Source organism: Talaromyces amestolkiae (assembly GCF_001896365.1).
Source record: "Talaromyces amestolkiae strain CIB chromosome Unknown scaffold8.1, whole genome shotgun sequence".
Classification (NCBI taxonomy): Eukaryota; Fungi; Ascomycota; class Eurotiomycetes; order Eurotiales; family Trichocomaceae; genus Talaromyces; species Talaromyces amestolkiae.
This window is the reverse complement of record NW_024468044.1, coordinates 1,462,997-1,478,669: the sequence shown is the minus strand read 5'-3', so window position 1 is coordinate 1,478,669 and position 15,673 is coordinate 1,462,997. Positions and strand designations below refer to the sequence as shown.

Below are 15,673 nucleotides of genomic sequence, written 5' to 3'. Positions count from 1 at the left end.
GAACGGTAGAATATTATAAGTATTTGGCCTTTCGTGTCAAACTGAATAGTGTATTCAAAAGACGTACAGTTTCCCATTCCTCTACTGGTTCAGATAGATATCCTTGAGACTGAACATTGTCGAGAGATACACTAAGCCCCAGGCCACTGGTCAGGTAATCAGGTTTACCAGTACCGTTGGCGTATATAGCTGTTATGTCATGCATCTTTTGAAGTTTTGAAAGACTATCAGTTATTTAACGAATATGAGAAGATAGACAACTTTACGTTTATGAAATATATACAATAGTATTCTACCTAGAGAATTTGCAAGCCTAGCTACTATAACTAGTATCCTAGAACTAAATATTTCAAATGAAACCCCTTTTTAGGCTTGTTTCTGGACGATAAAAGGCGGGTCGAGTTGGCCACATATCGCCGTCTTCAAAAATAATTCTCCACAACCGAGATCACCCCAACGAGACAGCTCGAAGACGGCGATATGAGAAATTTGATAGATTGGAATTGGCTTTCATCGACAACTTTTGGCCTCCAATCCTAATACAGCTGTATTTTTGAGTAATTTGCTCCGTATTTCAGCTCTAACGAGAACCAGGAGACTTGTGCCGAAAAATACGTCCACCCTTGCAAAGTCAGTTTTCATCCGAATCACCGAATTGTACATATACCTCACACAATTATATTACTTTTTCCCTTTAGGAAACACAGAATCTTTAGCAATTTTGAAGTATTTGGAGCTGAGAAGTGGAGAGAATTCGGAGGTAACATGCGGCATTTCCACGAATGCCGCACTCCGCAACCTAGAACTCCGGGGCCCCCTCCTTTTTTCCCCTAAAGTCAGTACGAAGCTTTGATGTGTAATAACCTCAAAACTTCCTCTCCATACACTAAAAATGGTTCAAAATGGTGATCAGCTTTCTGAAGCTGACATGAACCGTTCCTATAACCCCATTAGGCGTATCAACCAAGCTTGCTTGAATTGCAGGTGTGTATCCCAAACCATCTCGAATCAGGCCTGTGATTGACCCTCTCAGACGGAAAAAGGCACGGTGTACTGGAGAGCGGCCAAAATGCTCCAGCTGCAAGAGATTGAAGACCGCATGCCATTATTTGCACAATGACGGCAGGAAACGACGGCCGACCGTTTCTTCCGAGATGGTATTGATGCTCCTTTTCGTTCACTCTGCACTAGCTGCTCACCTAGTATACCACAGGTTGAATCATACATGATTGCTGAGAGCTTGCATAAGATTAGTTCTCAACTGGATGAAATAAAAAAACAACTTAACGGGTACCACTCACCTTCATTTTCAATGTTTTAGATTACATAGTAAAATGCGATGTGCTAACCATCTGGCATGCCTCTAGAAACCCATCAACATCTACAAGCAGCCAACATGAATGCAATAGCTCTCCCCCTAATGTCGAAAAGCAAAGGGCAGTCGAGGAGAATACGAGAGGTGGGCCACAAGACATATCATGGATAAATGGAGAGTCTGCAGACCAGGCCGGAGTAGATTATTTTCCACTATTGCCCCCTCAAGATTTGTTGTTATGCGCTATAAATACTTATTTTTCTCATTGCCACAACCAGCCTTATTGTGTTTTCCATGAGAGCAGCTTTACACGGCATTTCATGGAGATGCGTGTGCCTGATCATGTACTCTTCGCTGTTCTGTGCAATTGTTTTCGTTTTTTAGGCACTTCAGATGACCAACACCAACGTATTTCGGAGCGCTACGCAGAAGCTGCGTGGTCTTTGGTGAAATCGAAATGTTTCTCAGAGGAGGAAGACTGTGATATCAGCACCGTCCAAACCGTGACCTTACTCTCAATTTTTGACTTTACTGGTATGAAACCCACTGATTATATTAACAACATCATTTGAATTGCTCATCCCTCCTCCCAGGTGGTCGAAAAAGACATCGTGCATCCTGGGTGAGGATTGGCATCGCAATTCGGCTAGCGCAGCAGTTGGGTCTGATGCGTGAGCCGGACAGCACATTGCCATTAGAAGAACAAGAAGAACGACGGCGAATATTCTGGTCTTTATATCTTCTTGACCGACTAGTTTCATGCGGCAGGAACCAACCCCTTGCTATAGCCGATGATTCCTGCCATCTTCGTCTCCCCAGCGATGAATTAACCTGGAGAACTTCTCAAACGTATAACAAGCAACCGTATCTGAATGACGCTTTGCATCGCAAAGGTACCGAGCTCAATCTTTCTTCGGGTGCACTGGTCATGATTGCCGCGAAATGTTTGACACGATGTACGCACTATATGCTACAGGATTATTATCAGTCTGAAGTTCCGGATGAACCCTGGCATCCCCAATCCGACTTTGCATCCATCTCGTCTGATCTTCTCTATCTGGAGTCTCTGTTGTCATTTAATCGTCAGCTTAATCAAGTATTGAAAAACGATTGCAGTACCACCAATGGGTTGATAGATCCGCAGCTTGCAGGCCCTGTCGTGTTTGCTCGCTTGCTTTTCTGTCTATGCCAGTGTATACTCAATCACCCACTTCTTCTCCAAACTAAATTCAATTCCAACGAAAAAACAGCACCTCCTCCCAGCTTTACGAGTCGGGCATTGGAGGTAGGTCGCCAGTTCGCTGCGTGCTTGACAAACTCGGTTCGCGAGGCCCGACGCGCGGGTTTCGCTTCACATGCCTCGTTTTGTGGATACTGCATTGCAATCGCTGGCACCATACATGGATTTTTCTCCTTGTCAGAATGTCAATCGAAACGCGAAGAAGCACAGAGAGATCTAGTCTTTAGTTTGGACTACTTGTGTGGCGTTTCTCATTTCTGGAAAAATTCCAGGCCGATGGTGAATATTCTCTGCAATTTCTCAAAAAAATATTGTACGTACAAAAGACTAAAGACCCCAAACAGTTGCATAAGCTCCAAGAGATTCTCGAGATTTCCAAAACATACAGCAACTCGCCTTCTGAACAATGCCAACAACTTTACCACGATACAGGAATGTACCGTTCTCACTGGACATTACTTGACTATAATATGATTTCTCAATCACGTCAAGTGGCCAGCTCATCACCAATAAGCGAACACGATCCAACAAACGATTGCACCATGAGTGGATTCGACGTGCCTTTGACAACGGGACCAGAATCCGGAAAGGACGTGAATGACTTTACAGATGTCACTATGGAAAGAGATCAAAGCGATCGCATGCTCCAGGCAGTTTCGTCTTCGCCTACGACCAGATCCGCCGCTGATTTTAATGATGCCTTGCTATTTAGTAGTGATGATGCCATGGCGGAAAATTTGCGATTTTTCGAAGACGTGTTTACAAACATATATGAGTAGTCTACATTATGTTCGATGAATATTAGGCTTTGAGAAACTTGATTATTTTCACTTTCTGTTTTGTCAACTTACTAGGTAGTTTCAGTTGATATTTGAGCAGTTACTCTACCTTCAGCCACTTGTCATAACATTCATTTCCTGAAGTGTCCTCCTCCAAATATTTCAATGGAATATGGAAGGGATGTTAAATGTCTTGCTATTCATTATTTGACTCTATTAATACGATGATTTGTTACTAATCCATACCAGGTGAGGTTGAGTACCTGTTACTACCTAAGTATTCTCATTAATGGCCATAAGCAAACGACTGGGGCTCGATAGCTTTGATAAACCTGACGGTTTGTTCCACCACGGTTATGCTTGAGTCTTCCAACACAACCGACATCTGATCTGATCATCCCATGGCTGCGACCGACGACAGATACCTAATGAGCAATTAATCAGTTAGCCATCGCTTGGCAGGTAACTCTCCCACCTCATTGTTCATCCCATGTCAACGAAATATTACACACCTACACCCAATTCTCACAAACAAAATCTGTACTATCTTTAACTTGTGATTCGCTTCTTCGATGCTAGGCTCCTCGAGTATTAGTATAGGCCTGCTACTGCCTCCCTTTGTGCTCTTTCATTACTTACTGTTAGCAGACTCTATAGCCTTTGATGATATATTGCAAAAAGGTGTTGTGCTGATCTGAAGCTATTATTTTCTCTAGGAATTGTACTTTGTTCATAGAGTGGATTTACACAACTGTCTGAAGCATTAAGTATCAAAACATCCACGGTATATACAAGTTACATCATTATCAACGTTAATATTGATAGCTCTCTTCTCATGCTTAACAATAATTAAGACTTTAATGGTTACTATAGACGTGTTATTACGCGTATATGGCGCGCATATGCTTTAGCTTCTTGCTTTCTTATCCTATAACAAATCATCAGGAGAAGGCTAAGAGGCTGTACAAACGTATCAATCCGTTTTTGAAAGGAAAGTCAAGCTGACTACTTCTCTTCCATATTTAATGAGAGTCGTACGTTTAGTTGTTATACACTATAGATAAATTATAGGATTTCAATCTGAAAAAAAGACCCAGGAATTCTCATCAAATAAGCTCGATACGAGAAGCAAAGGACAGCTGGCTTAAGTAGCGGCACCGAAGCATAGGATATGAGAGGTCGAAACCAGGCTGCTACTGATGAAATTGGAATGTTGGTCGGGCTCTATGGGTTATATAGAATTTTCAATGGCTGGGTGTTGGCTGGGAGGAGAGCATGGCGTTAGTAATCAAGATTGCTCAGTTTGAGAACGAACTCGACCAGTTGGGTAAAGTGATGAAACTTCAATAGAGTAAATACATATATACATTTGGATGTTATATGAATGTTAGGGGACACATAGTTACTGAAGAATTTATAGTATGGTATATTTAGCTATATAGATATTTAGGTGCTTTTAATGTACATGTAGCTCAAATGAATTTTTTTCAATGATTTAATATCTGCTTCAGGTTGGTCTTAGTTAAAAAATGACAAAGTTAGGTAATAATCAATATCGTATTGACAACTTGAATTGAAAATAAATTGGCAAATACACATGCTCGGTCTAGACGACACGACTTTTAAACAAACCTAGATCTAGGTTTGAAGACCAAGTTTTGTAGATTTGTATAGTCAGCTCCGAAAACAATAAATTCATGTCGGTGGAGCCTGAGCCAACAAGTATGACAGAAACTCAGTGTTGTCGTTGAGATCAAACCCATAATCCCCAGCCGAAAATGTGTTATCCAGCGCAAACGACCGATTATTGGCGAACGGCTGCATCAAATCAATATTACTGCTGTCCTCTTCATCCTGACGCCTTCCAACCTCTCGCAAATCACACGCGACCCCATCAACATCATTCTGATAAAGCCTAGAACCCGTCTGCTCGACGTTAGTTCCCCGCAGTGTCGGATCACMCCCTGTCCCGCCATTCTTCTCTTGAACAGGCGAATCAGAATTCCTTGCCCCAGTAATGAGACTACCTGAACTCGATGTAGTCTCCGGACCATGTTTCTGGCTCAGCAATTGCTCGAACAGCTTCAGCACCCAGCTGCACACTGGCCACGACTTCTGCATTTCACCTAGACTGAGCATGCACTGCCGCGCATGGTTCTCAGCAAGCCTCTTCTGTATGTCGTGTTTCGTGTTGCGGATAACGAGGACTTGGATGGCTAGGGCGGCGAAGATGCTCGGAATTCTGTGAGATATAGTCAGTTGGTACAGACGTTACATTATTGATGGTTGGAGCTGCTGGGTGTAGGTACATGTGAAGTTGGGCCTGACGCAGTGTGTCAGACATCATCAGATTCTCGATCCCGCGCGTCACTGAGCTGGCGGCGCTGAACGCTGGAGATTTCGCGGAGAAGGCTTCGCTGTTGGTGTCGGTGCAGTTGGGACGGTGGAGGAGAATAAGGTGGTGGCTATTATATTATAAGTTGAGAGTGGTATTCAATATTTAAATATCGAAGTGGTCCGTACCTATAAAGAATATCGATAATGTTTACGCAGAATTGAGACTCCGCTGTTTGATTGGCACAGTGTTGGTTTGTCAATTCTCGGGGCAGTTCTCGTTGCCAGGTTTCCAATTTCTTAGTCAGCTCAGCTTTTTCGAGTTCGGTCATGATGGATCTTTGGACAGTAAATTTGACGAGGATGATTTGACCGACTGGAATGGGCGATTAGCTTGTAGATAATACCGAGGGTGTTATGCTACTCACACACAACAGAGAGCTTTGCCAGGTGAATCGAGCTAAGGATGTGAACCCGGTGTGGCGTGCTGAATATTGCTGAATTGGGGGATTCGGTCCCCTCGAAGTCTTCTATCTGAAGCATTTCGACATCGCAATCCTCATCTCGAATGCGCAGAGGGCGGCCTAGAGCAGCGGCACTGTGTCTGTCACGCATCTAAAAAGTAGTACCTTTAGTACATAACTCACCTTTGGTATGGGGGGGACTAATACGTATATAGACCACCATATCCGTTTCCATAATCTCTGTTCCTTGAGGCTCAAATCAGTGTCATGTGTTCTATAGATCTGATTAGACTAAATACCGTATTTGGTTTGGAGTACTCACGACCGATGCATACCCTGCGCCTGGGCCAATCCAATCGCTGCCCCAAGCCAGTGCCACATATCCTTCTCGTCCATAAGGCCATTCCAGCAAAAGCTGATTATAAAAAGACTCGTGATTATCGCTATCTTATCCGTCTCATAGTCCAAATGGTACAACGCTTTGACACGTCTGTGGAAGGTTCTCCGTGCCATGAAGCGATTAGAAAAGCCAGCCTGGGCAATCAAGTCATCTGAACAGAGTGTTACAGCGAGCAAATAGACGGCGTTGAGCGAGAGCAACGACAGGCAGCCCGTGTCGTACTGGCGTAAGAAGTCGGCGCTGTCGAAGACAGGGAAGATGGGAAACACGTAGTCTGAAAAGGTTTTCACTAATTGGTCGCTGATTTTTCGCTCTGGTACCGAAAACGCCCCGACCGAGTTGAGGAAGTCTACTTCCCCTAGGTCCAGCTGCGGATCGTAACCAATGTTCCGCGCCTTGTCGTCGACGCTCGCGGGGACCGTCCACTGGAGCTTTGGTTGGGGGTGTTTGCGCTTGGGGGGTTGGAATGGTGTGGTTGGGACGGGAGAGGAGATGTTGCTTGGTGTATTGATTTTCTGAACGAGGTAGCTAAATGTATACGATTCCCCCATATATACCACCCGGTGACTACCAGGTGGAGTAGTCGACGACGGTCGTGGTGGCGATAGGTAGGATTCACATAATCTCAAATAAAGCATTTCCGACCCTTCTTTATCTTTCTGCTGTTCTGGATTTTGTTCAGCAGCGATTTCACTGGGACCCTGTGCTGGTAGTATTTCAGCATTGCTGCTACCATCAACCACTTTACGCTCACTGTCTGCCGAAGTAGTAGTGGCAATGTGTTCGCCGGCAGCGAATGAGCTGAATGAACTGTCCGACACTCGCAAAATATCGTCAATTGAGAATTTTGCTGTCAGCGACTGCGATGCATGGCTGGTTGCCTGTCCGTCGGTGGTAATCGTCGACGACCAGGCGCGCTGTGTTGGAGAATGCCTGATGTTCTTTCGAATGTATCTTTACGACAATAACATATCGGGTTTAGCAAATATTCCATCTATATTGCAGACTAAGTACTTACTTGCCACGCTTCGAGTCAATCAGCATACACTCCTGTCCTAAGGCGCTGCAGTTCGAGCACGATATTCCTGGGGCTGCATCGCATCGTGTTCTTCGCACGTGGCAGAATGTGCAGGCGACTCGTCCCCGACGAGAAGCATTGGCATTGCTAGGGGCTGGTCTTGTATTACCGCTTGTGGCTACTCGACGCCCAGTCATTTTCACGTTTTGGCACTACAATCGTTGTTCTTGACGATGGTTGTTTGCGGGAAAGAGGATGCGGGGAAAATCCGGGGTTGGTGTGGTACAAGTTGCCACCGCGAGTACTGTCCTTCACCGCCTGGAACACATACCCTCCTGGAACTAGACCTCTGCAAGTCTCATGGGGCTCAGAAGTTGCCGGAATTGATTTACCCGGTTACCCCAGATTCCAAGTATTTGGATTTGTTCCCCGCCGCTTAACGCAGACCAGTCATCGGTTAACTTAGCTGCTCTAAAGTTAAGAACGTACGTACACCTTCAGTACCCTTCATGGAAATAGAACCGCGATTCTATGTACTCACCCAGATAGCAAGTACCAAATAGAAGCAAATCCCATTGTGGTTGGAGTCCATATCTCGTTCCGTGAAGGATCCGTTGAACCAAGTAAGATCTGGTGAATAATAGCCTGAAATATATCCCTGGATTGTTGATCATGTTCAAGTTCACCCACATAGCCCATTTGAGGAAAATGGTACGGCTAAATACGAAAGAACGAGGCTATCAATCAGAGGGAATCATGTAAAACTTCCAAAATTACTTAAAACACACGATAGAAAACCTTCCCGTGTTTGCAGATTAACTTATTGATGCATCCAGTAAAATTGGCCTTAAAGAATAGTAAACAGGTTTTCACTGAACTATTCTAGACTGAAAAGCAAGGTATCTTGCCAGTCTTAGAGGTACTGTAAATACTACAAGAATCAAGACTCTAAAACCCTTAGGATAGAACGAGAGCACATTGCAGGATATGATAGATAATTATCTTATAGAATACAGCAGAGGCGACTTATTCTCATCATCTCTTTAAGAATGATAGTTACTTGTACCAGTATTTTGGACTAGAAAATAGGTATATCCTTTTAGCTTAGGCGACAATACATAAACTATATGTACCTATTTCTGTATGCAAATGTACGCTATTTAGCCACAGATTTAGCCGGAAAGAAGCATTTAAAGAAGAAGAATGTTCGCTGGCTATTCCGTTCAAAATAGCTGCAGCGCAACAACGTGTTTATTTAAGCAATTAATTTGGGTGCAAAATGCTATTACAATTACTTCTAACTTCGTGGATGACTGCCTCTGTTCTAGGCGCTCCTCATCCGCCACCGCCGCCGCCACCTAATTCTGGGATTTTCAATAATATTACCGTATTCGCACCTCCAGAATCATGGTCATCCCACAGCACTTCCTATGCCCGGAGTCTTCTTCTAGACCAGAATTGTGAGACCGAAAACGTACTACTGGCCTCTTGGACGTTCAGTCCACCAGATGGACCATATCTCCCTATTGCCAAATCAACCGACCTCGGCCACTCTTGGAATGAGATTTCTCGGGTATATTTCACAAATCGAAATTACACGGGTGGAATTATCTTACAACCCTTCTTGTTTGAGCTTCCCCAGAAGGTCGGACAATATCCGGCAGGCACAATACTTGCGACGGGTAATGCGATTCCAGCAGACTTTTCGTCTACAAATATTGAGATTTATGCTAGCAAGGATCATGGGTATGTCCTTTGTGAAGTGAAACTTCCGAAAACCCGTTGTTAAAAATCATAATTAACCTTGCTCGAGCTGACTTAAAACATGAAATAGCCTAACCTGGGAGTTTGTATCCGTTGTAGCAACGGGTGGAGCGCCGAACACCGACAATGGAGCAACGCCCGTATGGGAACCTTTCATTGGCATCTACAATAACCAAATACTGGTCTACTATTCAGACCAACGTGACCCTCTGCACGGACAGAAACTCTCGCTACAGACCAGCTATGATCTCTCACATTGGGGCACAGTCATCAACGCCGTGGCATACGGGAACTACACCCAAAGACCTGGAATGGCTACCGTTGCGCAAATCGGAAATGGGAAGTGGATGATTTCTCATGAGGTCGGCTTGGCTCCCCAGGGAGATATCGCCCCCTATGCGGTTCATTACTCAATCGCCGATAGTCCATTAGAATTCGATTCAGCCCCTTCTCATCTTCTCCAAGCTCGAAACACGGGTACAATCTCTTCCGCAGGTCCATACACGGTGTGGACTCCCGCCGGAGGACCGTCTGGTACAATCGTTGTCAGTGATTCGACTTATTCACAGGTCTTCATCAACAAGAACGATGGTGATCCGAACATGTGGGAAGAAATTGAAACTGGGCTTGGTGTCTCTTATACAAGGGGCTTGAGGGTGATGCCTGATGAAAGTGTCATTCTCTTTTTGAATGGGGGATATTATGGATTGCCCGCTGCTACAGTCACTGCGGGAGAGTGGAAGGTCCCTGGACCTTCGTCTTCGAGAGACACAATTTCCAACTGCAAAAATCCTCAMAAGCCGTAATAGGACTAGCAGGATCGAGTAAGTTGCGATTTGACCTTTTGTCGCATTGAATAGCGACCGACGACGTTTTCCTTAGTGGTCGTATTTATCCATGGAGCAGTGTGAATCTCTTTAGCATTTTTACACTATCCTCTTCCGTTCTAAAGAAATCAGTAGAATGTATCAAGTATCTGTACACTCTTAAAGCTTGACAAAAACTAGATAGATATACTATTTTTCTTTAATATTTCGCAGGGACTAAGTAAGCGCCTACCTATGTAACATAAAAGCGTCACCTACGGGTATTCCACGCAGGTCTCCTGCATTTCCCAGACCAGATAAGAATGCCTGTTATTAATGATATTCTGTAACGACTGCTAGGGAAATACTCATACTTAATAGACTTACTACAGGTTTAGAAAACAATCAGCATCTCACTCCGGAATACCGCAAAGTAGCAAATTCGGCAGGATGACCTGTATGGACGAAACTCAAGTTTCTAACGCACGTCTGCTCTCTGAACCCGACTCTTCAAGTATCCACTAGATATATCGTCTTTCTGTATACGATTGATCTCCTCGTACTCATTGGTCAAGGGATGATAATTAGTTTTATCAGGTGGGGAGCTCCAAAGCCAACACAACACTGTTTCAGTAAGATAGATCCAGGTATGTGACAGTATCCATCTTGTAACATACTTCCAACTTGTCTTTAATCGGTATGGTCCATACGCTGTGTAATACAAAACGACCTTTCCTTCTTGGTCATAGTATAACTTAGCGTCCTGCAGGTTGATTCGTAACATTCTTGCTTAATCAAACCTTTTGACTTTTGATTGTGACTTGGGAGCATATTCACCTGTTGGTTTACTTGAAATCAATATCGCGTACGCGTCCGGGTAACGGTGGCGGCTCGCTCGTGGACTTCATTAGGGTATCATAGTATCTGCTTACAAATTGTCAAGTGGCTTTTAGTCTGGTAGCATTGGCGATTCTTTTAACTGCTGCCTTCGTGCCCCTCATTCCTTCTGGTATATATTTTTTACCGCACGTCTCATAGATAGCTAGAGCTTCATATACAATATGGCCCAAGCGCACGAACACTTCATCCGGTCCCTATGCAACCTCCAAGTTCCAAAGACCGTTCAGCTCTCCCCGGACCGCTCAACAGTCCTTTACTCGACCGAACTCTCTTGGGGTCATCGTAAAGGAAAGCACCCCGTTTCCACTGTCTGGCTGGCCTCAACTGGCCGTGCCGACTCTTCACGACAGCTGACCCGAGGCCTTTTTCGCGACTACGCGCCCGCATGGAGTCCGGACGGAAATGCGGTGGCCTTTATATCAGATCGTGCTGATGCCGGCTCCAAGTGGGCGATATATCTCTTACCATTACGTGAGGGCTGCGAGGCGTATCCGATAACGCCAGCGACGAGCGCAAGTCCGATTGAAGCATTCTCCTTCTCACCAGATGGCAGCCGCGGTGCGTTCCTCTCAGCCGACGAGGATATCGACCTTCCCTCAGCAGGAGAGGGCCCTCCCGACGTGCGACCCTGGGGCGAGGCTTGGCGATTTACACGCTTGAGGGTCGTAGACTTGCGTACCAAGGCAGTCCGCTGCGCCAAACTGGACAGGCACGTAACGAGCGTCTGTTGGAGCCCGGATGGGACTCGACTTGGTTTCTCAAGCTGCCTATCACCTGATATCGAGGAGCCTCACATCACAGGGATGACTGTTTCAACTATTGACGTCGACCTTAGCTCCGTGGAAGACGTGTGCCACTTTCCTAAAATGGTCGTTGACCTGTCATGGGCTGCGGACGGGAGCTTATATTTTTGTGGAGGTGTGCCTCCCCCCAAGACGTTCGCTGGCTATGGAGTTTATCGTACCAGTCCTGCCACTGAATCGCACCACTATGAGTGGGTGGGATTTGGGGTTGAAGATGACTCCATCGGCCTCGTCCAGCGTGGAAGTGGTACGATTTTCGTCAAAGTACAACACCGGCTAGAGTCTCGAGTGTGCCTACTTGACGGCACAGTGCTATACAGTAGAAAGGAGGAGCTCGAAGCATTCGACTCCGCAATTGAAACTGACGGCAAGTTTGTTCTAGCGGTTGCGACTTCAAACATCAACCACCCTACGGAGGTCTTTACCACACTCTCGTACGGCAGTGGCGCGATGACACGAATGTCAAATCACGGACGAGAGTTCGCAGGCCATCGCTTCGGGACGTGTAGCTTTTTAACATGCACATCCGCGGACGGCGAAGTCGAGCTGGATGCCCTCTATTTGACTCCGGCCTCCTCGTCAGACGGTGCTAACCGTCACGCACTAGCAACCGTGGTGCTTATCCACGGGGGACCCAACACGCGCCTCACCAACGCCTTCAACACGTACTACTATATGCTTACCCCGTATTTGCTGTCGCTCGGTTACGGAATTCTACTGCCGAATTACCGCGGAAGTAGCGGGCGTGGGCGGCATTTTGCGTCCTACTCCATCGGCGGGCTTGGCGTGTACGACTACTCCGACGTGATTGCGCTCACACAGTGTGCGATAGACCAGGGCTATGCAGATAAAGAAAGACTTCTAGTGGGTGGTTGGAGCCAAGGCGGGTTTCTGACAAATCTCTGCTGTGTGCGCAACGACCTGAATCCCAGCGGCTGGCGATTCCGCGCCGCCGTTTCCGGCGCCAGCATCTGCGATATCGATGCCATGGCCTTAACTTCCGACCTCGGTTGTGCCTTCGAGCCCGAGCTGTCGCGCGATGGCGTAGCATGGAACATGGACTATGACGATACACGCAATCGCGCTCCAAGCGCCCTGTGGGCATTCAAAGACGCCGCACGGCGGGCTTCTCTCAAGAACGCTCCTGTTGTGCCACCGATGCTGATTCTCCACGGCGAGGCGGACGCCCGGTGCCCTGTGTCGCAGGCTTGGGGACTGCGTCGCGCGCTACGCAGCTACGACTTGCCTTTTGAGCTGGTCACTTACCCATCCCAGGGCCATTTTTTTGAGGAGCAGAAGTATTGGGTAGATATGGCGCTCCGGATTGGTCGATGGTGCCAGAAGTACATTGGTGATGCTTTGACATAACGTAGTTTCCATAACATTCGTCGTATAATTGACTCGTTCGTTGATAATCCAGTGACAATAAGCGCCAGGAATTACGTTCGAAGAAGAGGTTCATCTCAATCAATATGGTACCATGTGTGCAGCCACTAAGCAAATGGCACATCGACCATGTTTCGAGGAGACTTGTTGAGATTTGATGCATGTGTACAAGACAGGCCACTCAAGAACTAGCATCATCCTCCATCGCTCGAGATATTTTTTTCTACGGGCTAGGTCTGGTCTTGATGAATAAAAAATTGTGGGATGGGGCAAGCCTGGTGTTAAAATGGGTCCGTTTCATTGTGTTTCATAGCTGCAACGGATGAAACTTATGTCGATAACTAAGAACTCGGTTTTTGTTCCAATGGTTATACGTACTGATGAAACTGTTTAAGATGGATGTCCTGTGGTTAAATAAGATTTGAGGCTCCGCGACTTCGACACAAGATAGGTATTCTCTGTATTCTATATCGTTTTCGAATTTCATTGAAAGCATATATATCCACTTTACGATTTCCCCTGCCCCACAATTGAGGATGTTCGATCGATTCTGCATGGACTGATTGAGACGACGGAGGTTTCCGAACCAAACTCCACTTGTAAACCTAATCAGATTTTAAGTCACCTTTGAGAGTTCCAGTCTAAAGCTCTACAAGCAGGCGTTTTTACCGACACTCCCCTTAATTACTACATAGGTTCACAGCATATGCAGCTTGCCAACTGAGTTCCATGAATCTACCCGACATTCCGTCTTACATATTTACCTTTCGTCACTACGCCCTGACGGAGTAAAGTCATACGCATGCAGTGCTGGCACAGAGACTTGGAGCCGGTCATACCATTACTAACGCTAATGATGTTATCACGCATACAGTCGAGGTCTTATTAGCCAGCTCTTTGTTCTGCCTGAATACCTAGGTATGGGAAAGCCAGTCAGCTTCCATAACGAGTCGAACGGTATCCTCTAATTCGGGAAAAAAGGGTTCTGGATAAATTCTCGTGCATGCCGACTTTAGAGTTATCAACTGCCGAAATTACCTAGTCCGTCAATGGGCAAGATCGCAAGTGGAGATGATTCATCTTAACTCGGGCCTTGTATAGGTAATTAAGATTATGATGTTTCTAATATGTGATTTTAAAGTTACGAAGGGACTCTTGGTCTGTCGCAGATCATGCTTACACCAGCTTATACATATATACTAAAATGTATCACGATGTCTGACTTGACCCGCTTTTCCGCGGCGGCTAAATTGTGATTCCCCCGAAAGGGCTAAATATGATTCTGTTCGTGACGGTAGAGATTAGGGTTAATAGTGCCTCTTATATACTTCAATATAAATAGGACGCCGATCCTTGACCTCGGATTCGATTTCAGCTAATTTTCAAAGCAACATTTATACTCGCTTACATTGACTAATTTTACTCGGTAAAAATGGGTTTGTCTTCTGTCTTTGTCGCTGTCTCTGCGCTTCTGGCAGGGGGCGCTTATGCTCTCCCCACGGCAGATCCGATCACCTTCGATATCCGGGATGAGAATATTACACTGGCTCGTCGTAGTGAAGCTGTCAACTACAACCAGGATTACATCGCCAGCGGTGCGAATGTTCAGTACTCGCCAAATTTGGGTGCTGGATCTTTCTCGATCAACTACAACACCCAGCAAGACTTTGTCGTTGGCCTCGGCTGGCAGCCTGGTGACACCAAGTAAGCTTGTGAAGTCTTCAGTCCTTACCCATCCCTTTTCAGTTCAGTTGCTAAGAATTATCCCAGCCCTATCACCTACTCAGGGTCATTCTCGGCTTCGGGTGTCGGAATCCTCGCCGTCTACGGCTGGACCACCAATCCACTCGTAGAATACTATGTCATGGAGACACACGATGGTTATCAGACCGTAGGCAACCACCTAGGCACTGTAACAAGCGACGGTGGCACCTATGACATCTGGGAGCACCAGCAGGTCAACCAGCCTTCAATCCTAGGCACATCGACCTTCAACCAGTACATCTCCATCCGCCAGACTCCCCGTACTAGCGGAACCGTCACTATCGAGAACCATTTCCAGGCATGGGCAAATGCCGGTCTCCAACTCGGCACCTTCAACTACCAGGTCATCGCCGTCGAAAGCTGGAGTGGAAGTGGCTCTGGACAAATTTCGGTCAGTAAAGGCACTGCCTCACCTACTACCACCTCTCCGGGAGGCGGCACCACGAGTACCACTCCTCCTTCAAGTGGAGGAACTGGCTCGGCTCACTGGGGACAATGCGGAGGACAGGGTTGGACTGGTCCCACTACATGCCAGTCTCCTTATACTTGCACGTCAATCAATCCTTATTACAGCCAGTGCCTGTAAAAAATAGCGAGATGCAGAATGTGTGGAGCATACGTGTTTGTGTTTCGAGTGGATTTTCTAGCATTTGAGAAAAAAATTGTCCAGGACGATGCGTTAAAATGAAAGTGCAGTATT

General features: G+C 46.1%; 4 protein-coding genes across 4 annotated transcripts; 3 read left to right on the top strand and 1 right to left on the bottom strand.

Moving 5' to 3' along the window:
- Positions 1 to 5,029: 5,029 nt before the first annotated feature.
- On the bottom strand, positions 5,030 to 7,576 carry BHQ10_005046 (uncharacterized protein; the record flags this gene model as incomplete). Its single annotated transcript, XM_040877479.1, has 7 exons — positions 5,030 to 5,576; positions 5,644 to 5,799; positions 5,858 to 6,044; positions 6,097 to 6,252; positions 6,316 to 6,378; positions 6,468 to 7,486; positions 7,551 to 7,576. 7 exons carry the CDS (start codon positions 7,574 to 7,576, stop codon positions 5,030 to 5,032), a joined length of 2,154 nt encoding a protein of 717 aa, XP_040733550.1.
- A 1,283-nt stretch (positions 7,577 to 8,859) lies between these two features.
- Positions 8,860 to 10,120, top strand: BHQ10_005045 (uncharacterized protein; the record flags this gene model as incomplete). The annotated part of the gene is made up of 2 exons (XM_040877478.1): positions 8,860 to 9,296; positions 9,385 to 10,120. The coding sequence occupies 2 exons, from the start codon at positions 8,860 to 8,862 to the stop codon at positions 10,118 to 10,120; spliced, it is 1,173 nt and encodes a 390-aa protein (XP_040733549.1).
- A 1,061-nt stretch (positions 10,121 to 11,181) lies between these two features.
- BHQ10_005044 (uncharacterized protein) lies at positions 11,182 to 13,191 on the top strand (the record flags this gene model as incomplete). The annotated part of the gene is made up of 1 exon (XM_040877477.1): positions 11,182 to 13,191. One exon carries the CDS (start codon positions 11,182 to 11,184, stop codon positions 13,189 to 13,191), a length of 2,010 nt encoding a protein of 669 aa, XP_040733548.1.
- A 1,450-nt stretch (positions 13,192 to 14,641) lies between these two features.
- BHQ10_005043 (uncharacterized protein) lies at positions 14,642 to 15,559 on the top strand (the record flags this gene model as incomplete). The annotated part of the gene is made up of 2 exons (XM_040877476.1): positions 14,642 to 14,913; positions 14,980 to 15,559. The coding sequence occupies 2 exons, from the start codon at positions 14,642 to 14,644 to the stop codon at positions 15,557 to 15,559; spliced, it is 852 nt and encodes a 283-aa protein (XP_040733547.1).
- Positions 15,560 to 15,673: the final 114 nt, after the last annotated feature.